Source organism: Podarcis filfolensis, assembly GCF_964270895.1.
Source record: "Podarcis filfolensis genome assembly, chromosome: 2".
Taxonomy (NCBI): Eukaryota; Metazoa; Chordata; class Lepidosauria; order Squamata; family Lacertidae; genus Podarcis; species Podarcis filfolensis.
Genome location: NC_139605.1, coordinates 121,715,780 through 121,742,221, shown reverse-complemented (window position 1 = coordinate 121,742,221; position 26,442 = coordinate 121,715,780). Strand labels below are relative to the sequence as shown.

At 45.0% G+C, this 26,442-nt stretch overlaps 1 protein-coding gene across 12 annotated transcripts in view; it reads left to right on the top strand.

Moving 5' to 3' along the window:
• LRP1 (LDL receptor related protein 1) overlaps positions 1–26,442 on the top strand; it is a 312,513-nt gene that overhangs the window by 234,108 nt on the left and 51,963 nt on the right. For all 12 annotated transcript variants that reach the window (XM_083599706.1, XM_083599705.1, XM_083599704.1 and 9 more), the window contains 11 exons: positions 1,844–1,975; positions 5,592–5,726; positions 5,870–5,999; positions 6,783–6,909; positions 7,886–8,037; positions 8,663–8,787; positions 8,944–9,315; positions 17,435–17,624; positions 19,309–19,513; positions 22,133–22,325; positions 25,651–25,776. In XM_083599706.1, the coding sequence (XP_083455832.1) occupies positions 1,844–1,975; positions 5,592–5,726; positions 5,870–5,999; positions 6,783–6,909; positions 7,886–8,037; positions 8,663–8,787; positions 8,944–9,315; positions 17,435–17,624; positions 19,309–19,513; positions 22,133–22,325; positions 25,651–25,776 (1,887 nt within the window). The remainder of the gene's footprint in view (positions 1–1,843; positions 1,976–5,591; positions 5,727–5,869; positions 6,000–6,782; positions 6,910–7,885; positions 8,038–8,662; positions 8,788–8,943; positions 9,316–17,434; positions 17,625–19,308; positions 19,514–22,132; positions 22,326–25,650; positions 25,777–26,442) is intronic.

Here is a 26,442-nt window from a genome sequence, read left to right as displayed (position 1 = left end):
GGGCAGCTGTGGCTGCATACATACAAAGGCAAACGGACTAGGGGTCCTCCTTTATGTGCCCTTCCTTTCCACAAGATAGTTCAGCAAAGTGAACATATTCCAGAATTCCCTTCTCTTTTTACCTTCTCTGAGTAGGTGGTAGTTTTCCTCCCTAAGATATAAAGATGCACTCTGGGAAGCGCAGAATGCCTCTCCCCCCTGCCAGCCCATTTCAGAAGTGGAGAATGCAAGTGGTACCTGCCCTGAAATGCTGCAGCGTGTGCTCAGCCCCTGACAAGAGTGCTTCTGTTCAGGGAGCCTGCTATGTTCTCCTTGATGCTCCCCCTCCCTGACTTTCCATGTTCCTTTCCAGCATCTTCCAGCATTCCATTGCTATTAAGCATTCTCAGTCGTCATTGGGCTGGGTTTTGGTTTTGCCCCTTTTGTTTTGTGCTTCTTGCAAACCTCAGTATGCTGGTACTTCTCTTTTGTTTCTCAGTCATCCAATTTTGGCTACACAGCAGTTGGTCCTTGCTGCCTGAGTTTGCCGGTGGAGGGTGATGGATCTCTTCAAAGGAATCTGCTCTCTGCAGGCAGTTTGACGCCCCTGACAATGTATTTTCCCCGTGGCCCTTTTTCTGAATTCCCTTCTTCTTTCTCAGAACTTGAAGCTACCTACATTTGCTGTCCTTACTGGAGAGAGGCAGCTATTCCAATATTTTGTATACTTGGTCTATATTGATTATAATGTTGTGACTTAATGGATTGTCAGCTACTTTGGACTTCCCTTTGAGGGGAGAAAAGCAGGGTACAAATGTTAAACAAATCCAGAATGAATTCCTATCAGCGGCTGCACTTTGAGCATAGTGTAGGGGGTGTCAGAGGGGCTGTGGCCCCAGGCACAGATTTTTGAGGGGGTGCAAAGCAGGCACCCCCATGCAGGTGCCCACAGCGCAGTGCTCCTCTCCCCGTGTCAGAGGAACCAATGCTTGCAGATAGGAGCACCGAGCCGGGCAGTCCCAGGGGCGCCAGCATGGGGTGCCTCGTTCGTACCCGCCAAGTGCCATGTCGGCTGGCCAGATTCCCCACTATATGGGCAGGCAGGTGGCGCAGCATGGCGTTGCTTGGCTCCGGTATGGGGCAGGGCCGCTCTGGCTGTCTTGCCGATGAAGGCTGGGGTGCCCCGGTGGGCTCCTTCACCCTCTGTGCCCTGCTCCCTGGCACGCATGCACCCACACCCCCCGAGCGTGCGCCCAGCCCCGCCTCAGGTGCTGTGAGCTCACACAACACCACTAGTTAACATTGATTAATTGATTGATTGATTGATTGATTGATTATACTCTAACCCATGCAGAAGGCTAAAAGTAGCTTCCACACTTTTGCTAATATCCTACTTTGCACCAAAAGTTTTCATAAGCTATTAGGTATGGATGGGGCTTGTGGAAATCAAGGAAGGCAAACTAAAACTGTCTTTTTCAAATGAAAGGAGGTATATAAATTATTATTATTATTATTATTATTATTATTATTATTATTATTATCCATACTTCCTTTTCTTCTCCTCTTCTCTCCGTCACCCACCTTCCTTCAAAGTAACACACTCTGCATGCAAACCATATGCTCAGACGTTCATCTACAGCCCTTCCCCGTTTCTTGTGAATTCAGCTCATGACTGCCTCCTTTCACTGGCACTAGTTCTCCAGGTCTCCACACAGAGCTCTAGGCCAGGTTTGCTGCTGCAAATTGACCCCGAGACCATCTCCATGTAAAGCCTAATGTTCTGCCCTTGAATCTTGGCCTCTCCTGTGTGCCCTGTGCTGAGACTCCAGTTTGTGACTGTTGGATTTTTCTTTCTTCCATGCAGGTGTTGGCTCTTTCCTCCTCTACTCTGTGCATGAGGGGATCCGGGGCATTCCACTGGATCCCAATGACAGATCTGATGCTCTGGTGCCAGTCTCTGGGACTTCACTGGCCGTTGGTATTGATTTCCATGCTGGTAGGTGAATGCTTAAAGTAGGTTTGTCCCTTGTGTCTGGAGTGGATATGGAGAGAAACAAAAAGGAGTGAGTGGGCCAGAGCCCCTCCATCTTTGCCGCTGGGTGTGGGAGGAGTTCATTCAGTTGACATTTGAATGCAGACCTCCCTAACTCTGCACTTTCTAAATGAAATACATGAACCAAAACTTTGCTGTCCTGCAGTTCAGTATTTTAAAAAACCCCACCCGGAAATGCTTTATATTAGGGGAAATTGCTCACAAAATGCATATGTTAGGTAGAGATGGGCAAGTACGTATATCAATTTCTGTTTGTGTCAGTTTCTTATTTTTCTGATCTTCACTTCACTGCATTTCTTCATCAGTTTGCAATTTTAAAAAAAATTACATTTTTTTACACATTTTTGTGCACATTTCTCCTACTACATGCATCTTTTTATGTAATTTTGCCAAACGTCTGCATTGTGTGCATTTGTTTGTGAGCATGCACATTATTTTTGCTAATGTATGCACACTCTCCTTAACATGCACATTTTTGTATACATTTGTGGGTTGGAGAACTGCACCACAGAATTTGGAGAAGTGCAAATATCAAAAGATACATTAATTTCACTTTGATATGTATATTGGTGCAAGAGATGCCAATTGGTGAGGTTAGGTTTGCATTAAAATGCAAACCAAGTGAATTTCTTCCCCATCTCTAATATTTGGCAAAAGTGCATTAGCATGTATGTATTAGGAGAAATGCAAAAAAAAAATGCACACACATTTTTGTGCACAGGTTTTTGGTTCTTTGCTTAAATTGAATTGTGGAAGTGGGGTGAATTGAATATTGGAAAATTGAGAAATTTGTACATTTGTGCTTTGAACTCTGGACTCCTATGGTGTGTCCTCAGCTGTGCTTCTAGTGAGCCATGTTGTCCCCTCATTCTCCAAGTCTGAGTTGAGTGTGATCTCCCGGTGTGCCCCACGGAGGTCCTTAAGGTCCATAAATAGCAACACCCTAGAGGTCCTGGGGCCTAAGGAAGTTAGATTAGCCTCAACCAGAGCCAGGGCTTTTTCAACACTGGCTCCGGCCTGGTGGAATGCTCTGTCTCATGAGACCAGGGCCCTGCAGGATCTGATTTCTTTCCGCAGGGCCTGTAAGACAGAGTTGTTCTGCCCGGCCTTTGGCTTGGAGTCAATTTGATTCCCTCACCCTCTTTTTCCTTAGCCAATGTGGTGCCATCCTGATGTTGTTGGGACTCCAGTTCTCATGATTCCTGACCATTGGCTTGGTTGGCTGGTTGGAGTTGGAGTCTAGCAACATGTGGAGGAGGAGCACATAGAGGTTTCTCAGTACAATACACTCTGTAGCCTCATGTTTAGAAAGAGATAATGCAAGAAACCCAGCATGAGGAAGCCAGAGCTCTGCAGGGGCCAGAATCTGGGGGCAGCTTGTCTCCACTTTGGTCCCCAAACCCAAAACGCAATCCTCTATCAATCCAATTTCCTACATATATTTATATATTTAAGGAGTTGGCCCAAATCCAAGACAATCTCAAAACCATGACTGTTGGCAGCCACACTGAAATTGAGAGGGCATACAATTCTGAGCAGAAATGTAGCCGGAAGTGGGGTGAGGTTAAATCCCCCCCTCCCCTGTCAAGGGAAAGGTTGTGGGAACCATGAGAGAAGGATGGAACAACATGTAGGCAGGAGCTATTGCTATAACTGTTGAGGACAAGGGAAGGAGGGGAAAATAAGAAAAGTCTTGTTCGTTGTGATTAAACCAGTAGAAGGACATGTATGGACACAGATGTCCTGTGCTTTTTCATTAAAAATAAATAAATTTATTTATCATTTTCCATTTTACAACAAAACATACAAGTTAACAAAACCAAAAATAACATCAAATTGGCTTTTTCTCCATCTGTGGTTCCTTCCATTTTATCTCTACTACTGCATATCCACAATAATTCCTTAATTATTTATTATCTCTAAAATTTCCTTAAGTTTAATTTGCTGCTCATTTTACAATAAACCTGCTAACATTTTAAGTTGATTACAATAACTTTTCAGATTGTAAATAAATTTCCCCCAGTCTTTGTTACAAATTCTTTCTTCCTGGTTCCTTATTCCTCCTGTGAGTTTAACCTTCTCTGCATCCTCCGTCAGTTTTATCGGCCAGTCCTTGTGGGTTGGAACTGTTTCTTCTCTTCATTTCTGCACCTAAATCTTCCTGGCAGCTGTCATTGCATACATAAACTTTTTTTTCTGATCTTTTGGTACCTCTTGACCTATTATTCCCAAAAGAAAAGCTTCTGGTCTTTTTATAAAAGATACCTTCATCATTTTTTTTCAGTTCATTATAAATCATTTCCCAAAAAGCTTTCGCTATCTTACATGACCACCACATATGGTAAAAAGTAACCCCCCTCCTCCTTACATTTCCAGCACGTATCTAATTCGGTTTTATACATCTTAGCCAGTTTACTAGGAGTTAAATACCATCTATACATCATTTCCTTTTTTCCCTTTTTACTTTTTTGTCTTTCCAGTTTAATCTTTATTGATTTTTAAATATTGCATCCATTCACCACAAAAAGAAAAAACAAAACACATCAAATACGAAGAAAATATTACATATAAAATAAAGTTTTTTCATAGGTTAAGACTTCCATCTTCCTCAGCGTGGGTGCTTCGTTTCCTTGTTGACTGCATATTGTATGACATTTAACTTATCGTAAATTATCTATAACCTTTGTAGCATATGACACTGCAGAAGTTAATCAAAGCATGTCAAAGATTTCATATGGGAACAATGTTCTTTTAAATATAATCTGTATATATCCCATTCTTTGTTGAACTTTTGGTCTGTCTGGTTCCTATTTTTTCCTGTCATCTTTGCCAATTCTACATAGTCAAATAATATACATCATTTTTATATAGTTCTCCTTTCATGTATTATATGCTATAAATGTCGTATCTGTAATCCATAATTTCTCCCATGCTGACATTTCAATATTGTGACCTTTATCCCTTGCCCAGTGTATCATTGCTGATTTTACCAGTTCATCTTTTGTTTCCCATTCTAATAACATTTTACACATTTTAGAAATTACTTTTTGTCCTGTGCTTTTTCATATTTGGTGTGCCACCCCACAACTGCTTGCTGGTATTGTGTCACATTGGCATTGCAGCACCTAAAGAAAGGTCCTGTTTAGCTGACAATTGGAGTCTAGATCTTACTTTCCATCCAGGCTGAACCCACAGCATATTTTCCCTACAAATGTACTGTTGATTTAAAACTAGAGTTATCCTGTCTTAACCCTCTGAAAATTGGGATTCTCCACCGTTTCCCCTTAGCTGCCTTCACTTGTGGTTCTGCCTGGCCAGTGGAGCTACAGGAGTTTAGTAAACCTATTTATTCTGCTTTCACAGCTTTGAGTGCACTAGATCTTGTTGCCAAGGAGTGGGCTTTTGGGGACCAGATAACTGAGGTTGGGGAAACTGGGAGACTTAGAACCATGGTGGATGCTGTGTGTTGCTGTAGAGGGATAATTCTCATAGATTTGCATATCATCACTCTTGAACCTCTCCCCCTGACTTCCAAAACACACTTCCTTTCTCCCTTCAGAGAATGACACCATCTATTGGGTGGACATGGGCCTGAGCACTATCAGTCGGGCCAAGCGGGACCAGACATGGCGAGAAGATGTGGTGACCAATGGCATTGGCCGGGTGGAGGGCATTGCTGTGGATTGGATCGCAGGTAAGGCAGTGTGCAGTTAACATCAAAGCATTAATCAGAGACAGGGATGAGGAAGTGCTGGGTGAGGTGCGGAGGGGAATACCAGCCTCCTGCAGTGTCTGGAGCAGGAGCAACTGGTTGAATAATCACCTCTTTCTCTTCAGGAAACATCTACTGGACCGACCAAGGCTTTGATGTCATTGAAGTGGCCAGGCTCAATGGTTCATTCCGCTATGTGGTGATCTCACAGGGGCTGGACAAGCCGCGTGCCATCACTGTGCACCCTGAGAAAGGGTAAGGATTGGCTGTGGTGAGGAAGCTGACTTATATGACTCAGACCACTGGTCCATCTTGGTCAGAACTGCCTGGAAGTGGCTCTCCAGGGTTTCAGGCAGGGGTCCCTCCCTGGGGATGTTGGGGATTAAACCAAGGACCTTCTGCACTGTGCTACAGCCCTTTCCCAAGTAGTCGGTTTGAGCACATGGCAAATGCTCACGATAAGAATAGGCTCAGAATCCATTTCTCTGTGAGAGTTAATAGAGGCTAAGGCAAGGGTGAGGAATCTGGTTTCTCCAGATGTTGATGGGCTCATGGGTTCCCTCAGCTCCAGCCAGTGTGGCCAGTGGTCAGGGAGGATGGGAGTCTCCCCACCCTTGGTGTTAAGGGCTGGAGTTTGGGAAAGGCAAGTCTGCTGGGTCTCTGCTGGAAAACCTTGCATCTGAGGTGAGGTGAGAAGGACATTCCGTTTCTTGTATATGATCTGTTGCAGCCCATTCATACAGCACTAGCCATCATTATGAATGTGGAAAGCTGTTGAAGAGTAATGGTTGAGTGTTGAACTAGAACCAAAGAGACCCAAATAAAAGACAATCTATCTGTTGGCCTAATTTTCCTCACAGAGTTGTTGTGGGGCCAAATGGTGGGGGTGAGAGAAGACACTGTACCTTGGTTTGAATTCTGGGGAAGGGTAGGGTATTTTTGAATAACAATACAAATAGGGTAATAACAACATGCAGCTGTGAACTGGACCTAAGTTGCTTGGCTGAAGACGTGATACGTTTCTCTCCTCTCCTCCAGGTACCTCTTCTGGACAGAGTGGGGCCAGTACCCTCGTATTGAACGCTCCTGGCTGGATGGGACACAGCGTGTGGTCCTAATCAACACCAGCATCAGCTGGCCCAATGGGATTTCAATTGACTATGAGGTATGTCTCAGGGCTGAGGTTCACAAGAGAGAAGAAGAAGAATGGCAGGAGAAGTGGGAAATCTCTGAAACAAGAGTGCAGGTTTCAGGAGTGCACAAGGGGGCTCACTCAGGCTGCAGAGTTATGCCAGGGGTGGCCCGTGTATCTTTGCACCTCCAGAGTGAAAACAAAGCAGGACTCCCTGCATTTTGAGAAAATATATCCTACATCAAAATAACTGAATTTGTGGAAGACAGCTCTCTGAAACTTGCACAGATCAGGAAAGCTTTTGTTTTGCATAGTTTAGTCTGTGTTGGCTGGTCCTAGGGTGAGGTGAGGAGGGATGTAGTGCACTGAAGCCCTTCCACTGGAAGTCCTGCTTAGTCCAAGCTCTCATTCCTGAGAGTTCAGCAGACATTATGGTTACACAGTTCCCCTTTGGAGGCAGACAGCAGCTCCTAGTGGATGCATGCCAGTAAAAAACAACAGGTGAATGAAACAAAGAAAAGGTTGAGTGATCCAATTCATGGAAATCATAGAACTGTAGAGTTGGAAGGGACCCTGCGGATCATGTAGTCCAAGCCCCTGCAATGCAGGAATATGCAGCTGTCCCATACAGGGATCACACCTGCAACCTTGGCATTATCAGCACCATGCTCTAACTAACTCAGCTATCCAGGCTTCTGCAATTGTAACATCTTTAGGGAAGTTTTTAATTTTTGATGTTTTATCGTGTATTTAATATTCTGTTGGGAGCTGCCTAGAGTGGTTGGGGCAACCCAGTCAGATGGGCAGCATACACATTCTTATTCTAATTCAAGTTGAGCCTTCAGAGATTGTACATCACTCTCCTGTTAGGATGATTTCTAGTAGAAAATGATTGTCCCACATGGAGTCACACCGTCCCACATTCACATTAGCAAACAACCCTTAAACATTCCAGTGAGTCAGATGTGTAACCCTCATGCATGGCATGTATCCTCCTCTCTCTCCCTAGGATGGGAAGCTTTATTGGTGTGATGCCCGGACAGACAAGATTGAACGCATAGACCTGGAGACAGGGGACAAGAGAGAGGTTGTCCTGCCTCATAATAACATGGACATGTTCTCAGTATCGGTCTTTGAGGATTACGTCTACTGGAGTGACAGGTTTGTGCCTCAGTGCTACCAAGGCTGTTGGAGCAGAGGGAGTCCAGAGTCATGCTTGAAAGGATTTTGCAACAGCCACATTGCTCTGTTCCCTTTCAGATGGCGAATGCGTTCATAATGGCTGGATAATTTGGGTAGTATCTGACTAAGTTGTATTCAGAGAAGGCCCATTGAAATCAGTGGACTTCAGTTACTGAAGCCTATGGGTCTACTCTAGGTATGGTTGGATACAGCTCTGTGTTTCCTTTGTTGGAACCTGGTTGCATACTGGAATATAGTTTAATCTTTTGAAGTGGTCATATCAATGGTAGTCCTAATTCCAAAGCAGCGCTGAGCCGTATGTGTGTGTGTATTCACATACATATATATGCATTGTGCATGAGTCAGTTGTAAGTGTGTTAATCAAGGGAGAAGTGTGTGCTTGGATAATCCATGAATGTTTGGGTGCAAGGTGGGTGGGTATACTCTAACAACCTGCATAATTAAGAGTGTGCATATGTTGAAGGTTATTGTCTCATTTTCATAACCTATCAATGCTTCCTTTCTGCACATAGCCATGAGGCAGCTGTGCTAATACTTTGTTGGTACATCTCATACTCACACACTTGACTGTGCCTCTTTCTAGGACTCATGCAAATGGATCCATTAAGAGGGGCAGCAAGGACAATGCTTCAGATATCGTGTCTCTGCGCACAGGAATAGGAGTGCAGCTGAAGGACATCAAGGTCTTCAACAGAGCCAGGCAGAAGGGTGCGTGAAGAGGGAGACTGGCCTCCAGGCCCAGCACTGGCAGTACAGCAAGCGGTGGAGGGGGTGGGGGTATTCAATTCACCTCAGGGGTAGTTAGGCCATCCATGCTAATAGGAGCAGGTTGAAAAGCAACTGGATGCTTCCTCTCTTCTGCAGGTACTAATGTGTGTGCCCAGAATAATGGTGGTTGTGAGCAATTGTGCCTGTACCGGGGAGGAGGCCAGCGGACATGCGCGTGTGCCCATGGCATGCTCTCTGAAGACAGTGTGAGCTGCCGCGACTACGATGGCTACCTGCTATACTCAGAACGCACCATTCTCAAGAGTATCCACTTGTCAGATGAGAACAACCTCAATGCACCCATCAAGCCGTTTGAAGATGGCGAGCACATGAAGAACGTCATTGCCTTGGCCTTTGACTATCACCATGGCAGCAAGGGCAGCAACCGCATCTTCTTCAGCGACATTCACTTTGGCAACATCCAGCAAATCAATGATGATGGCAGTGGACGCAGGACCATAGTTGAGAGTGAGTACTGCGGGCGCCCCTTCTCTTTTCTCTGAGGAATGTTTACAGGAGAGCAGCCTGGCTTTTGTGGGTTCCAGAAAACAAAGTGAGAGATTGCTATGGCTTCTGTGTAATCCTTTGCACATATGACTGTTGCAGAGGCCACTTGAAGAACTACAGCTCCAAGTGAACATTCCTGTTTGGGTGGGAGGATCCAGTATTACAAGGCTGGGCCATGGACTCAAGAGGATTGGATTGATTATGGTCTAGAGCAGTTTTCTTCAGAGCACTTGCCTAGGCAAACCTAGAGCACCGCAAGAGCCATAGAGGCTCCCTCACTCCATCCTTCTTCCTGGTGACATCTAGTATAGAGGCAGGAAACCTCTTGAACCTCCCAACTTCAATAAGACCCATCTACCATGGCCAGAGAACACTGGTGCAGGATATGGTAAGCAGGGCTGCAGATGAAAGGAAACTAGTGGTGATCACCAATGTCCTTAGGGGAATGAAAGAACCACCTGGAATCATGCCCAGTGGCTATGCAGGAGGATGGGAAACACCAGCAGGGATATATATCCTCATATGTGAATGACAAAAGTCTCTGTGTTGCAATTGCGCATATTTAAAGTGGTACCAGAATAAGGTTTGAGCAGATGGCCAGTGGGTTTCTGGGGTCCTGGTCATTAATACATCCCTGCCATTCCAAGGCATAGTGGCTTTACAGCAAAACTTGGCAAGCTCCCCTTGCTTACATTCTATTTGCAAGAAGAAATTGTTACTGAAATCTGAGCATACCTTGGATCTTTCTGAGGAGCTATTCTTGGCCCTAATTTTTTGCTTTCCCTTGATTAACTTTTATTATTTCCTCCCACAGCTGTTAAGAGAGTCACATCACAGAGGTAGCTCTCTATGAGGAGCTTTAAGCATCCTAATGCACCTGTTCACACTTTGCAATAATATGTTTGCAGTCTTCTAGTCTTAATTATTTGAGGATAACCAATTTGTTCTGTAGACAGAGTGCATTGGGAGCACATTGGGAGGGGAAGTCAGCTCATGTTTAGAGTGCTGTATTGTTTCCCACAAAACAAAAACCCAATTTGAACATTTATATATGAAATACAGGCTAGCTCATGAGTGCATTATCCTGGCTGCTTAGTGCCAAGCTAAGCAAGAAAAGTTATATGGAGCGTGTTCTGGTTTAGGGCGTTTGATGAGCTTGAAGGGGGAAGAGAGGTGCATCATTTCATACGTTAGATCTCATCGAGAGTTGGAGGTGGGCGGGGGAGCAATTGTAAGGCTGTGTGAATGTAAGATGTGCTACTTGGTGCTCTCCTGCGTGGGCCAGTGGTATGTATCATGGGTCAATGTGGCTGTCCTACCATGGCCCAGTCTCTGCAGAAGACGTAGTACCTGCTATCTTTTACCTTAAATAGAATTGCAATGGTGGGGAATATAAGCTCATGTTTAAAGTGTTATACTGTGGTTTGCAAAATGCAGAATCGGTTCTCCCTGGGTCTTCTATCTGGAGCTTTGACCAGAATACCCTCCCTGTAGAATGGAAGGGCCCAGCCTGCAAAGCAGTGGGGAGAAAGATTTGGCTTGCCTTGAAGGGGCCCTCCTGCTGAGATTGTAGTTTGTGGGAAACAAGAGGATGCAGCTGCAGCTTCTTAGCAAGGGAGAGGCTGAAGCAGCAACCAAGGTGGAAAAAAACCTACATCATGGCCACTAAGCAAGGGGAAGCGCATAGGAAGCACACACCCCCTTTGCTAGCAGCCAATAGCTGGAGGGAAATGATGCCAAAGGAGAGGAAGACATGATGGCACTGCCCCTTTAGGGATGGATAAATCTGTCAGTTTCAGTTTCTCCCAATTTCTGGTTTTTAATTGTTTTAGCATTCGTTTTAAAGCCTTTTGAAGTATTGTGTTGTTATTTATGCGTTTGTATTTGGTTTCACTGTTTTGTTAAATCACCCTGGGATGCTTCAGGATGGAGGACAGTTAGAAGTGAAATGAATATTGCCTTCCATTTCAGTGGGCACTTAGAGGATGGAATGCTGGGCTAGGTGAGCCCCTGGTCTGCCCTAGGAGGGCTATACTTATGTTCTTAAGAAAAGAGGTTCCTTCACAGCTAGTTCATGACAGGACCATTGATTAATTATTAACTGTTTGGCTTTTAAGTTAAGAATCAGCCAGTAAGCCAGTTAAATGCATACATGTTTATTGGAATGCTTTTTTCTTTCTTTTCTTTTTGAGGATCCTAAATGAAGTAGGTTGCCTTTCAGAGGCAGGAGTACTTCAGTTTTAAAGAAATTAGCTGCCACTTACTGTCAAAGAGAAGTGAGACAGGAGTCTTTTTGTTTCCTGTCAAGTGTATGAAGCAGGCAGTGCTCTGACACACTTCGGTTTTGAGTTAAATTGCTGATTTGAGAGGTAACAGAAGCCAACAGTCTTCTCGCAGCTACTAGGTATTCTTCACCCATGTTTTAATGTACACCAGCTGTTAACAGTGGCAAAGACTAAGATATGTGCAGCTCATTCCTAATGCCTGCTGAAAGCAAAAGCAACCATTCAGTCTCTGTTCAGTTTTAACTGCATCTCCAGTTGCTGACTGTTTTCTCAATACTATTCACAGACTTGCCTTTAGTGAGTTAATACTGATCAGGCTCATCTTCTTGGCTAGCATGGCATCCTTTTGCACATGTCCTCCTTCTCCAGAGTCATCAGACAATGCTGGACACAGTATTAAGCAAGTGTCCTCCAGGCACTTGTGTGGAAAACCTCTCGGTGCTAGAGTTACTGTATGTTAAGAATCAGTACCTAGTTCATTCAAATATCATCTTTCATCCCTGCCTGCCTGCTCCCTTCTCTTGCATCTTGAACGGTGTATATAAATTAGAATTCCAGCCGTGGGTTTAATGAGATTCAAACCTTTCTGTGCTCAGGGCATTGCCGCTCATGTTACTGTTTGCTCTGCTAATGTGTGTGGCTGAGCACTGAGTCTCCCCCTCCCTTTCTGGAGTGGCAGGCAAAGGAAGTAGAGCCCCCTGCGCCTCATTCCGTTTTCAAACACAGGCTTGGGGCATAGCAGCAGGGTGTGCCATTGCATATGGAGATGAACAAATTAGTTTCCTTCTGTTTATTAATTTTGGGGGCTGAGACGTGCAAATACAGGCATGCCAAGATGGATAATTGCCAGTGGCTTCTGCATTTACTTGTTGCTGCTCCTTTGAATGGTTAGTCCAGTGGAAGAAAGAGCTCCTATGCTTTTTATTTTTTGTAGGAGTAAGGAATGCTGGTAGTTTTCCCTTCCCCTGAGTTAAGTCAGGGATATCCGAGAGATTGGTGGTCTTTGGGAGCCACCTGCCATCTGGTACTGCCTTGGTTTGAGTCAACTCTGAAGTATGCTCATAACTGAGAATAATGTCATCCTGCCTTGCCTTCAGTTTACATAGGGAGCCAATACAGGTTAAGTCCCCTTTTCCTTACAGTGCTGAGATGCCATTGACACAGAAGCTGATGCTACAGTAAATGAGTGACAGGGCACCAATGTCTACTAGTTATAATGCTGATTATTTCAAATTTATGACCCACCCTTCCACTTGAAAGGGAGTGCAGGGTGGCTCACAGTAATAAAACTACATCAAAACCATTTTGAACGGTGTTATTACGTATTGCAGGCAGCAGTTAAACCCAGATTATACATTTGTTATGTGCATATTCCACCTTTGTTTAGCAGAATTCACTGCTGTATACATGGGGGTTCCCAGGTGATCTCCCATGGAGGCAGTTAACAGATCCAACTTCATCAAAGCTGTTGCAGCAGGTCTCTTCATCCACAAAAGGTGGAAACAGCCAATATCTGGAAGTGCCCTGGGACATTAGCCCAGCTGAACAGCTTAGGATGTTTCTCACACATATTGACATGGTTCAAACATCACATTAAACCAAAGTTAAAATAAAAAATGGTTGAATGTGATGGAGCTGCATGCTGATGCGATTGTCAGCACTTTGCTCTGTCTCTGCTCTTGCTGCTGCTGCGCTGCCAATAAACAAGCCATAGTCAGCTTGTTGGGTCATTGAAACCTGGACTTGTGGTTTATTTCCCCAAACAAGCCATGAAGCTAAGGCTTTTGCATGTGGTTTGTTGGGAGAGAAGCAAACCACAAGCACATCGTTTGCATGTAATGCCTGGACTGTGGTGTGTTTCTTGACAGCACACAGGAGTCTGGGAGGAACAAAGGATCTGTGTTTTCAACAGTTTGCACCAGTCCACTGATCATTCAGACTAAACTATTTCATTTGAACTATGGTTTAATGTGATGCACAAACTAGACCGTTATTTGAGGCAAAACCTAAAAATACAGGGGAAGTTTAATGACAGACAATGTACAAAGTGCCTGCAGCAGCAGCAGCAGATCCAGGGCTGCACAGGTGGGGGAGCAAAGCATAGGAACTGGCTTTATATTGAGTAGTGTCATGGCTGGTGGTGGTGGCCATCCAAGCTCTCAGGTACAGAGGGCTCTTCTGCCCCGTGGCTCTTGCCTAAAGGTGCATATTACCCTCCCTCTTTCCATTCACTGAGTTACCATGTAGTTTGCTGGTCAAAGACGTGAACTGAAGGGGCATGATGAAATGGCAGCCTTTGCTAAAGCTGTGCACATGGGTGAAGCTTGGCCCATGCTGGGGCATCTGTGGCTTGTTTTTGGACTGGCAGGGGCACTCATAACAGCACAGTGAAGTAACTCACTCCAGAATGACAGATTGGCCACAATTACCCAGGGAGTTTACATATCAGAGCAAGGAATTGAACCTGGTGCATCAGAGTCTCAGATTATCGAGGCATTGTTTCCTCCAGGCTGTATTCAATTACCAAAGGCAAATGTGAGAAAAGTCTCTCCTTGCTATGCTGCACCATGGAGCGCTCAATTAAGAAGCGTTGCTGAGAGACAGCAGAAGAGCCCATGCTGATACTTTAATTGCAATAGTTTCCTTGCGTTGAAAGCATCTGTGGCTAAATCAATATAGACAATTAGTAAAGTTATGTTTATAGCAGCTAGATCGTTAAGCAATCTGTCAGAAATCCAAATGTGCCAATAATAATAATAATAATAATAATAATAATAATAATAATAATTTATTATTTATACCCTGCCCACCTGGCTGGGTTTCCCCAGCCACTCTGGGCGGCTTCCAACAAAATATTAAAATACAGTAGTCTGTTAAACATTAAAAGCTTCCCTAAACAGGGCTGCCTTCAGATGTCTTCTAAATGTCAGGTAGTTGTTTATGTCCTTGATATCTGAAGGGAGGGCATTCCACAGGGCGGGCGCCACTACTGAGAAGGCCCTCTGCCTGGTTCCCTGTAGCTTCACTTCTCGCAGTGGGGGAACTGCCAGAGGGCCCTCAGCATTGGACCTCAGGGTCCGGGCAGAACAATGGGTGTGGAGATGCTCCTTCAGGTATACTGAACTGAGGCCATTTAGGGCTTTAAAGGTCAGCACCAACACTTTGAATTGTGCTCGGAAACGTACTGGGAGCCAATGTAGGTCTTTCAGGACCGGTGTTATGTGGTCTCAGTGGCCGCTCCCAGTCACTAGTCTAGCTGCCGCATTCTGGATTAGTTGTAGTTTCCGGGTGACCTTCAAAGGTAGCCCCACATAGAACACATTGCAGTAGTCCAAGCGAGAGATAACCAGAGCATGCACCACTCTGACGAGACAGTCTGTGGGCAGATAGGGTCTCAGCCTGTGTACCAGATGGAGCTGGTAAACAGCTGCCCTGGACACAGAATTGACCTGTGCCTCCATGGACAGCTGCGAGTCCAAAATGACTCCCAGGCTGTGCACCTGGTCCTTCAGGGGCACAGTTACCCCATTCAGGACCAGGGAGTCCTCCACACCAGCCCGCCTCCTGTCCCCCAAAAACAGTACTTCTGTCTTGTCAGGATTCAGCCTCATCTGTTAGCCTCCATCCATCCTCCAACCGCCTCCAGACACTCACACAGGACCTTCACTGCTTTCACTGGTTCTGATCTGAAAGAGAGGTAGAGCTGGGTATCATCCGCATATTGATGGACACCCAGCCCAAACCCTCTGATGATCTCTCCCAGCGGCTGCATGTAGATGTTGAAAAGCATGGGGGAGAGGACAGAATCCTGAGGCACCCCACAAGTGAGAGCCCGGGGTTTGAACACTCATCCCCCACCACCACTTTCTGAACACTGCCCAGGAGGAAGGAGCGGAACCACTGTATGACAGTGCCCCCAGCTCCCAGCCCCTTTAGACGGTCCAGAAGGATGTTATGGTCGATGGTATCAAAAGCCACTGAGAGATCTGGCAGAACTAGGAAACAGCTCTCACCTTTGCCCCTAGCCCACCGGAGATCATCGACCAGTGCGACCAAGGCAGTTTCAGTCCCATGATGAGGTCTGAATCCCAACTGGAAGGGATCCGAATGGTCCGCTTCTTCCAGGCATGCCTGGAGTTGTTCAGCAACCACTCGCTAAATCACCTTGCCCAAGAATGGAAGATTTGAGACGGGGTGATAGTTGGCCATATTGGTCGGGTCTAAAGATGTTTTTTTAAGAAGCAGTTTAATGACCGCCTCTTTCAGCGGGTCTGGGAAGGCTCCGTCACAGAGAGAAGCATTCACCACCCCGCGAAGCCCATTGCCCAGCCCTTCCCGGCTCGCTTTCATCAGCCAGGATGGGCAAGGATCAAGGAGACAGGTGGTTGGTTTCACTTGTCCAAGCAGCCTGTCCACATTCTCAGAGGTAACAGATTGGAATTGATCCCACGCAACTTGACTAGACAGGACTCCAGCACTCTCGCCCCCCGGCCCTGCTCCCATGGTAGAGTCTACTTCTTCCTGAATCTGAGCGACTTTATTAGCAAAAAACTTTGCAAAACCATGTTGTTGTTGTCTAGCACTATCTGCAGCACGATGCCATGCTGCCTAACTGTGGATAGTTTTAAACAGGCACACTTGTGTTGAGTTCTGCCCATGCTGGACAGATAACATTTTCAGAACAGCATTGCCACTTTAAGGGGCCTTCATTTGATCTAAACTTACATGGATGATTTAGTCCTGTGTTGCAGGACCTGATGACCCCAGGGGCCCCTTCCAACTCTACAATTCCAAGATTCTCTTTCTCTCCTGGGGTAAGCTCTGAAAAAATGATGCTGCCTCCTCCCATCACTTGGCCAATTTTCCAAATGGTAGTGTGTTGTCTTTCCCCCCAGTGTGAATGGATATTCCACATGCCTCTTAAGAAAGAAAAAAGGATTAGCCCACCTGCTGCTCAAGTGGAGATCCAAGGTTGATGTCTGATCAGTGGCATCGCCTGTAATGTATGCACCCTCTGTGACTGCTCATAAAAACTTTTATCTTGAATCAGTGCAGTGGGTTTAGCTTTCTGGATTGTTGTTGCTCTCTGGACTGTTGATTGGTTTGAGTGGGAAGGCTAGCTCCTTATTTGTCACAGATTTCCCTCTCTGGAATATTTTCATGATTCTTTGGGCTCAAGGTGTCCTGAACAAGAGTGAGAGCAACTCCCCAAGCAACCTTCCTTCATTTTAAAGGTTACACATGTGGGGATGCCAGCCATGAGCCTGTGATGAAGTTTCAGCTTGCATTTGTTCATGATCAACAGCAGTTCTGATGTAGCCCCAAAGGACGAGCAAGCAAATAATTGGGGTAGTGCCTGAGAGCTTTGTGGAATTATGATTGGTGCTATTGTATAAGGGCTCGTAGAAAAGATAAGCCTTTGTAAGAGCAGGCCTAGGGAAGGCTTAGCTCCCACTAATGCAGCAGGACAGAGGGAGGAGTGAAGTGGCTGCAACTTTCTCACTGGGCACCAGTACACTTGCTCATTCATGGTAAGCCATAGTTTGGCTTAGCGTTATGCGTGAACCACACTGTTTGTTCAGAAGCTTCTTCTGAGATCAAAGAAACACAGCAGTCAAGCTGGTTAAGCTGTGCTTAACGGATAGTCAGGAGAGCAGGGCTTGAGACAGATTTCTTGAGCAAACTGGGTGCGGAGAGCATAGAGTGGACAGCTAGTTGCTAAAGCCTGAGAGTTAAAAGGCTGTGTAAGGAAACCACTATTTTGCTGAAGTTACACCATGCTCTACCTTCTCCAGATGTTGGCTCTGTTGAGGGGCTGGCCTACCACCGAGGCTGGGACACTTTGTACTGGACGAGCTACACCACCTCCACCATCACCCGGCATACTGTGAATCAGACTCGCGAAGGAGCTTTTGAGAGAGAGACCGTCATCACCATGTCGGGGGACGACCATCCTCGGGCCTTTGTGTTGGACGAATGCCAGAAGTAGGTTCCAGTGTGCAAACCCTTGGAATCACCGGGGAATCTGATTATTCTTATTTGTTGATTCATTTAAATGTTTTTATACTGAATGGCATGCAAACACTTGACCTTCAAGGGCTCCTATAGCAATTTACAATATTTATACAGAACAGATCAGTTTTAGACAATGGTTAAGATTTAAAATCTACAGCATTGTTATCCAAACCATCAAGTTGAAAACCAAAATATTCACTAACCCAGCAAACTGTATATCTTTCTGAAAGGGAGTCAAGTGCACTTTTGGAGAAGGGAGTTCCAAAGAGGTACATCATAGAGAAGGCCTATGCACAGCCTCTCACATTTGCATTCTATGGAGGGCCTTGTCATCTCAGTGCATGAGAGGGAACACAAAAGATAAAAGAAGGTTATTGCATGTTATTTCATGTGTAAAAGAGCCTCAGTCTCTTGTATACATTCTTCCCAACATTTCACCTGGCATGGGAAACAGAAACTTTCACTTCAGTGTCTAATTAAGCTGGTTTATTTGTGCATTTGAACCCTAAACTATGGCTAATATTGCCTATGGTTTGCTAACACATGCCAACTTCATAAATCATGGTTTGGTTGCTTCAGTAAGCCATAGTCAAATCTAACCACTTTTTCACCAAGTTCAGACATCATGCTAAACTGTGATTAGTTCAAAACGGGAGGAAAAGCTGCTTGTCATATAATGATAAACCAAAGTTTGGCAAAACAGGCAGTGACCATTTTAGGTGCATCCAATATGTGTGCAACCATGACCATGCACATTACGCCAAACCCGGAAGTGACCCGTAAACATCACAAAATGGGCGGGGCAGGCTTACATGGGCCCCATCAGCACAGGGGGGGGGCGGGTCCTGAACATAACCCCCACACAAATCGGTCATTGCCTGTACTTCTAATACACTGTGTTTTGTATACTTGTATATTTGTGAGTTGCTTTGAGACATTTTCTGTAGCATGTGACAAGTAAATGTAAATTAACAAGTAAGTAAATTAAATAAACTCTAGACCATAGTTTTACACTACATTGGAACCACACCATGGGAAACTACGTTCCTTCTGACACCCTTGACACAGGTCTGTTACTTCTTTAAAGGTCAGAACCAGTACTTTGAAGTGGGCCTGAAAATTGTAAGCAGTACTGTTCTTTTAAAATAGACGTGATTCCCTCTGGCAAGCACACTTAGGGTGCTTAGCTACCACATTTTTGACCAGTAGTAGATTTGGAATGTTTTTCAAAGGCAGCCCTTCTTAAAGCTCATTACATTTATTGACCCTAGAGAGAGTACTATGCCATGTATCAGGATAGCCAGATCCCTGTTTTCCAGAAAGGATGCAGTTTGTACACCTGAACATCCAGGTACAAAGCTTGAATGCATCCTCCACTCCCACCCCGAAAAACAGCCTTGGAATTTTCCCTTTTAAAGTATGCAAGGCAACCTTTTTGTGTATACCCTGAGTGGTGATGTCTAGGCAGACTGGGAATGAATGCGAACTGAAAGTCTGAGGAACCACTGGAGTGAGCTTTGGACAAGCTTCACTTGTAAAACATCCCAGCCACAGCTGACCAAACAGTCTTTCAGAGTCAGAGAGGTGGTAGCAAAAAGCTTGCTCAAGGCATATGCATATGCTTCTCAATAATCAATTTTCCCCTTCCCTTCAGCCTGATGTTTTGGACCAACTGGAATGAACAACACCCCAGCATCATGCGGGCTACACTATCAGGTGCCAACATGATCACCATCATCGACAAAGACATTCGCACCCCCAATGGTCTGGCCATTGATCACAAGGCGGAGAAAATCTACTTCTCCGATGCCACACTGGACAAGATAGAGCGGTGTGAATACGACGGCACCAAGCGATATGTAAGTCAGCAGGGCTCCTTCCCAGGGGGTCTGGCGTTAGCAGGCTCTAAAGAAGAGGTGGTGGACCTGTGGCCCTCCGTGTGTTTGCTGTGCTACAACTCCCATCATTTGATGCCTGTGGCTATACTGGCTGGGGTTGATGTGAGTTGTAACCTTAGCAACACCTGGAGGACTATAGGTTGCCCATCTCTGCTATAAGGTCTCAGAAGTTAGTCCCTTCTTGCCATTTGACCATGGGATGTAGCAGACCATTTCTCACAGATGTGGAAATGGACCAGTATGAAGAAGCTCTTGTTTCTTTTTAGTCACTGAGGGACATGAAAGTCCACGGAGGGCACCCCACCCCCACTTCTTGTTCAGTAACTGGAGACAGTTGTTTTTGTGGTTTTTTAAGAAGTAGAAGACAGACTGAAAGAAGAATCACTATTCACATCTCACTTTTGCATCTAGTTAAAAAGGTGGTGTAGGTTTCTGCATTGCTTTAAAAAACCTGCTAAATCGGTTTAATGAAAGGCAGCCATTGGAGAAACAAATGTATATGTGCACAAGCCTTTCTCAGCCTGGTGCCATCCAGCGGGTTTGGACTACAGCTCCCATCAGCCCAAACTAGCACAACCATGCTGGCTGGGTTTGATGGGACTTGTAGTCCAAGCCATCACAAGGAAACCAGGTTGCGAAGGCTGATGCATATATGGGAAGAGATGCCTCTTTCAAAGCACTTGCAATTCTGTTATAAACTACTGATTGTTTCCAGTCCATAAAACAAAGCTTTGAGTGGTAGTAAAACAGAGCAAAGCATTGTATATGATTCTCCCCCCCTCACGTCCCATTTCTCCCCCTAACAGCAACCATGTGAGGTAGATTAGCTTGAAAGAGAGTGATTGAGCCAAGGTTACCCAAGTAGGTTCAAGCTTTAGATCATGTGATACCAGTTGTGTACCAGTTACATTAATTGTTTATTCATTCCCAGGCTCAATTTTTAAGTGTTGGTTTTGGGATTTAAAGACACATATTGTTTGAGACCAGGTTACATCTGCCTGTACCCATATTGACCTGCATGAGACTTGAGGCATCCACCTTTAACAACTGTCTGGTTGGCAGGTTCTAGGGACAGAGCCTTTTCAGTGGGGACCCCACATCTTTGGAACTCCCTTAGGCAGTGCATATGGCTCCTTGTTGATGGTGGTAGTAATAGTAATTATTATTATTATTAATTATTGTTATTATTAACAGGAATTTTATTATTTGCACCCTGTCCATCCAACTGGGTTGCCCCAGCCACTCTGAGCGGCTTTCAGCGTATATAAAACATAATAAAACATGACACATTAAAAAGCTTCCCTATACAGGGAAATGTGCCTTTAAAATGTGCCTTTAGAGCACATTTTAAAGACTGCCCACCTCCCACCAGCTTGGTGTTCAGCTGATGGTTTAACACTCAGTTTCATGTTTATATGTGTATTTTAATGACTTTTGTTGGCTGCCTCAGGAGGGTTTCTACCATAAAATATGAGATCCAAATGTGTTAACTAAGTTAACTTAATTGTGACTGGGGATTTGGACACAGGCTCCCCACCTCCCCGCTGTCCTTATCCAGCACTCTGATAGATCACTGGCTCTTTACCAAGTGGTAACCTACCATGAGACACATTTTACCACTCAGTAAGCCGGGCATCCTGCCAGCGTGGCTCATCTTGAAATAGGAACAGATTAGAAAGGAAGGAAGAAATTGGGACTAATTAATTCTGTCTATCGGCATAGAAATTTGTGACTGAAGTGTCTCACTGTCTTGGTTAGGACCGTTCTAAGTTGTTGTTTCATCAAAAGCCTAAAATCTTCAAAGCACTTGTATGTATGTTGACGCATAACTTATTTTTATATTTACTTTTTGCACTTAAGTCCCACCTTTCCCTTATCATGGAGCCCCAACAGCATATGTGTAGTTCCCAGGCAGTCTCCCATCCAGAAATTGACCCTACCCAGACCTACTTAGCTTCAGCAAGGTGGTGGCCTTCTGTGCCTTCAGACCAGACCCTGGGTCTAGCATTTTGGGGCAGGCTCATAATCTATTTGCCTTAGCTGCATCATTTTAGAGAACATTTTAGAGGTAGTTAAGTTCCAGGGATCATGCCTAAAGCCAAAATCACATACAGTCAGTGGCCTGTGGGATTGCCAAAGTCATTTTCCCCAGAACCCCTTTCCTCCATAGATATAGAGATAGATGATAGATATAGATAGATAGATGATAGATAGATAGATAGATGATAGATATAGATATAGATAGATATATATATGACTTGCATAAAGCTGAATGCGCACAAGTTAAATGTGTGTTAAATGTGTGTATGTTGCAGGCTTACTGTAGTTCCCTGTCCTCAAGAACAATTGGAAAGGAAGGCAAAGGAAAATTAGAAGTAGTTGCTTGGACAAGGAGTCACAGTGCACAAACCACACTAAAGCAAGTTGGTTGCAGCTGATAATGATACGATAGCATATGAATACACTAGTTAGTCCCGTGCTGAGAGGTCCATGTGAAGCTACCACTGCTGTATGCGCTTGGTCAGTAGCCGTGGCCGTTGTCTCTCTCCTCCCCACTAACATTGTGGCGATCCCCAACAGGTGATATTGAAGGCAGAACCAGTGCACCCCTTTGGCCTGGCCGTCTATGGTGACTACATCTTCTGGACAGACTGGGTGCGTCGTGCTGTGCAGCGTGCCAACAAATACGTGGGCTCCGACATGAAGCACCTGCGCATTGACATCCCCCAGCAACCCATGGGCATCATTGCTGTGGCCAATGACACCAACAGCTGTAAGGAAAACACCTTGCCTCTTGGGGTGGTGGCGCAGTTGGAGAGTGACCCCTTTGGAAAACACAAGATGGGTAGAATGGTGCTCCTCTCTTTGTTTACCCTCCAGTTCTCCTGTGATCCTTGTAGGCTCTCAAATTGTCACATTCCTCAGCGATTCGGAAGGAGAAGTGGCCCTTTCTTTCTCTCTGGCCCTCAGCAGAACTCTTAGAGCCACCTGCACCTACCCACATAGCCTGCTCTGTTGTCCATCCACAGTGCTGGTGCAACCCTTGTTCTTTCTCTGATGGAGATTTGTTCCATTTCGGCAAGTGGATCATATTGCATCCCTTAGGCCAGTGATGGCCAAACTTGGCCCTCCAGCTGTTTTAGGACTACAATTCCCATCATCCTTGACCACTGGTCCTGTTAGCTAGGGATGATGGGAGTTGTAGTTCTAAAATAGCTGGAGGGCCAAATTTGGCCATCACTGCCTCAGGCTATATGATAGATTGCCGTTTCTTTGGCTCAGCTTTGTTTGGGCTACGCATACCCAAGAGGGAGCGAGGGAGCGAGCACGCGCACAGACAGGTGTCCACTGGGATGCAAACTGTGCAAATAAATATCCACCTAGCCCAACACAGCAGCCCCCCAGGAAGTAACACATGAAAGGCACAGTAGTGTTAGTTTTCAGCTGTTGCTTCCTCTCCCACCTCCATATCTGGTAATTAGAGAGATGTTTTTTCTAAACATGGAGGTGTCGGAATTCAAGCCCATATCAGCAGAAACTGGGAACAATCCCAGGCACCCGGCTTGATTCCCTGTTGACCTCCCTGGCTGCATTCCCCAGCAAGCGCAGGCTAGGTCTCGATAGGCGATTCTTCTCAAACGTGGGAAGAACACACACCCTCTTTCCTGCCCCCCTGGCAGGGGAAAGAGATAGACAGAAACGTATTTACATGCCTTTATTTCTGTCTTTGCAGCGTTACAAAAAACATGACTGCTCTCTTCAAACTCCAGCAGTGTAGTGACAAACACTTCCTGAACTTCTCGGACAGGAACAAACGGAAGAGCTCATATTACACTCTGAGCTAATTCCGGTGCTTCACACTGTGAATTGACTGTCCCTCTGTTTCCCACGGGCAGTCCCAACATTCCCTTCATGTTTACTTTTCAAGCTAGGACTTTGCAGCAGCATTGCTTCAATATCGTAACATACTCCCCCATATGAATCAATGTGCGCTGCGAACATAGCTTGATCCAGAGAAGAAAACAAACAGTTGTTATACATATAACACTCCCCTGTTGTTTCAGTTCCACCCTTGGAACTACCCGCCGCTGGTTTCCCCAGTGTACCTCTCTGGTTGTCTGACTTCCAAGGAATGAGTGCATCTGCATTACCTTGGCTAGGGAATGTAGTGTTACGCTTAGCAACTCCCTGTTGTGTCTTTGTCTCTGACTTAGACACAGCTTCAACCTGTCACAGTTGTTAACAATAGTAACACTGCAACAGCTGAGTTAGCAAACTCTTTGGAATACCTCTTGGGTGGTACACCCTTTGTAACTCTCTCGGACCTGCGTATGAGGTGCCGATCCTCTCTGCTCGCTGGTTCAGTCTCAGGACTCTTTGGAGAACCAGTTCCAATAGTAAACAGTGGTTCATCCGCCACCTGTGAAGGTCTAGCCATTGTGTGAGATTTCCTCTCAATTTTATTGTATTTTTGGTTTTTATGGAAGCCGCCCAGAGTGGCTGGGGAGGCCCAGCCAGATGGGCGGGGTATAAATAATAAATTATTATTATTATTATTATTATTATTATTATTATTATTATTATTATTATAATAAGAGTAACAAAAACACAATAACGATTCCGCCCAAAACTCATGTGGCAAATGTGAACGCAGCAATTGCGCCTTCATCCCATTTTGCAATTCTTTGTTCACTTGCACACAGACACTTTTGTTCCATGCTCCTGCAGAAACAGCAGTCTTGTGCCTTATCCCTTTCTTATCCAGGAAATCCTGAAAATCCTGTAAAAGAAAAACTGGCTTTTCATCTGTGAAAAGACAATCAATGTTAGCATCATGAACAGTTTTAACCTTGTCACAAAATTATTTAAACCTTTCTAAGGCTTCTTGTGGTTTCTGCAATATGTATATCCACACATAATTAGTGAAATAATCCACACACACAAGATAATATCTTGCATTGCCTCTAGATGGTGCTAGAGGACCAATCACATCAGCATACACTCGCTGAAATGCTCTGTTAACTTTGGTCGCCTTCTGGACGTCCTTCGCCATACCTGCAAGAAAAATCATGTTAGATTCAGATGCATTACAAGTTATGCAATCACTTTGATCAAAAGTCAACAAATACAGTCCATCTTTCTCTTTGGCAGAAAGATACAGCTCTCCATCTTTGAAGATTTTGCAGCTTTCTCTATCATAGGACAAAGTCAGTCCTTTCTTTGTGATCTGTGAAACACTCAGCAGATTGAACTTCAAATCAGGAACCAAATACACATTGTTAATAGTCAAGTTCAGACTTTCAAGATATACAGTTCCAAATCCGGTCGCTTCCAGCTCCTGGCCATTGCCCTGTCTCACAATGAAGCTTTGCTTCTTAAACGTTGAAAACAGTCCTCGGCGCAACGTCATGTGTTGCGTGCAACCCGTGTCCAAAACAAAAGCGTTTTCCACTTCTGGTGTGGCTTTTAGTGACATCAAAACCTTTGCAGGTTTCATCTGGGACTTGGTAGGACTTTTGCCTGACGCCTCAGGCTTTGCAGAGCTCGTAACAGGAGGTTCCATTCTGAACTACCATAAATAATAGACATCCTGAGCTGCCATAAATAATATACATGGTTACGTCTTTTTTCCCATGAGTTTAATCCTTTTTATGCTAGTGACTCACACAGGTTAATTTTGTTCTGCAAAAGCAAGTGTTCCCATGCGCCCAGCTGCAGAGTAGAGGGAGGAGGGTGACCTAGTCTGGAGCGACCTGTGGCTGTTGTATGACAGCACCAGAGTTCAGTTCCAACACATTGTGGCTATGTGATGGTTAGAGCTTTCAGCCTTGAGCTCATCATTCAAGAAGGTTGCCAATTGGTGTGAGACTGCAGCATAAAAACAGAGAGGTGGTGGTCAGACTTTGGCCACAGTTCTCTGCATGTTTACTTGGGAGTAAGTTCCAGAGAACTTAGCTGGGCATGCTTCCAAGTAAATATACACAGGGTTGGGCTGTAGAACTTCCTTTGTGCCTCTCAGACCAGACTGTTCAACCCATATTCTCCCAACTCTGATTTTGCTGTAGCTGTTTCTCTTCCATTCTGACTCTTCTTCCCAGGTGAGCTCTCTCTGTGCAGAGCAAACAATGGTGGTTGCCAGGACCTATGCCTTCTCTCAGCCAAGGGTGAAATCTCCTGTTCTTGTCGCGGTGACAAAATCCTTCAGGAAGATCTTACTTGCAAAGGTGAGCACCCATATGAAGCACTTGTATGGGGCATATGAAGGTTATATGGTTGTGTCTGTTTCCACGAGATACATCCATGCTAAGGGGCATGGTAGGGCAAAAACTTGAGTGCTGTGCACAGGCTGGAGGAAAAGGGAGGGGTTGTTTGTTATATTTCCAGATCTGGATCATCTCCTCTATTTTGACCATGGAATTACATGTTGATATTTTACAGCATTGGTAGTTGTACACCTTAGCAGAAATGAACAAAGCAATTTCTACACACATGTAAACCCATGGGTTGCAGAATTATGCAGAATTTCTGCAACAGCCTCTCACAGGCTCTGCCACCCACTAATCTACCAGTCTGGCAGGTCTCATGGGCCCCAGGTCTGTAGTATTGCATGAAACATCCTTTGTCTGGAAATGTGTGTAACATGTAGCTGTGTTTGTGGGATTACAGCAGTTCCAGAATATAAGCAGGGCAACAGCTTCAGTATTTTGTGCAGACCAAAATAAGAGTGTTTGATCTGGCAATTAAACAATTAATATGAACTCATTTATGTGCAAAAGAAATTAGAGTGGAATGTAGAAAGGCACAGAAAAAAATATCAACTTCAAGCTTCACTTCTGGCAGAAGACTGGCCATCCACCAATAACAGCTGCTGGATAGCTCAGTTGGTAGCG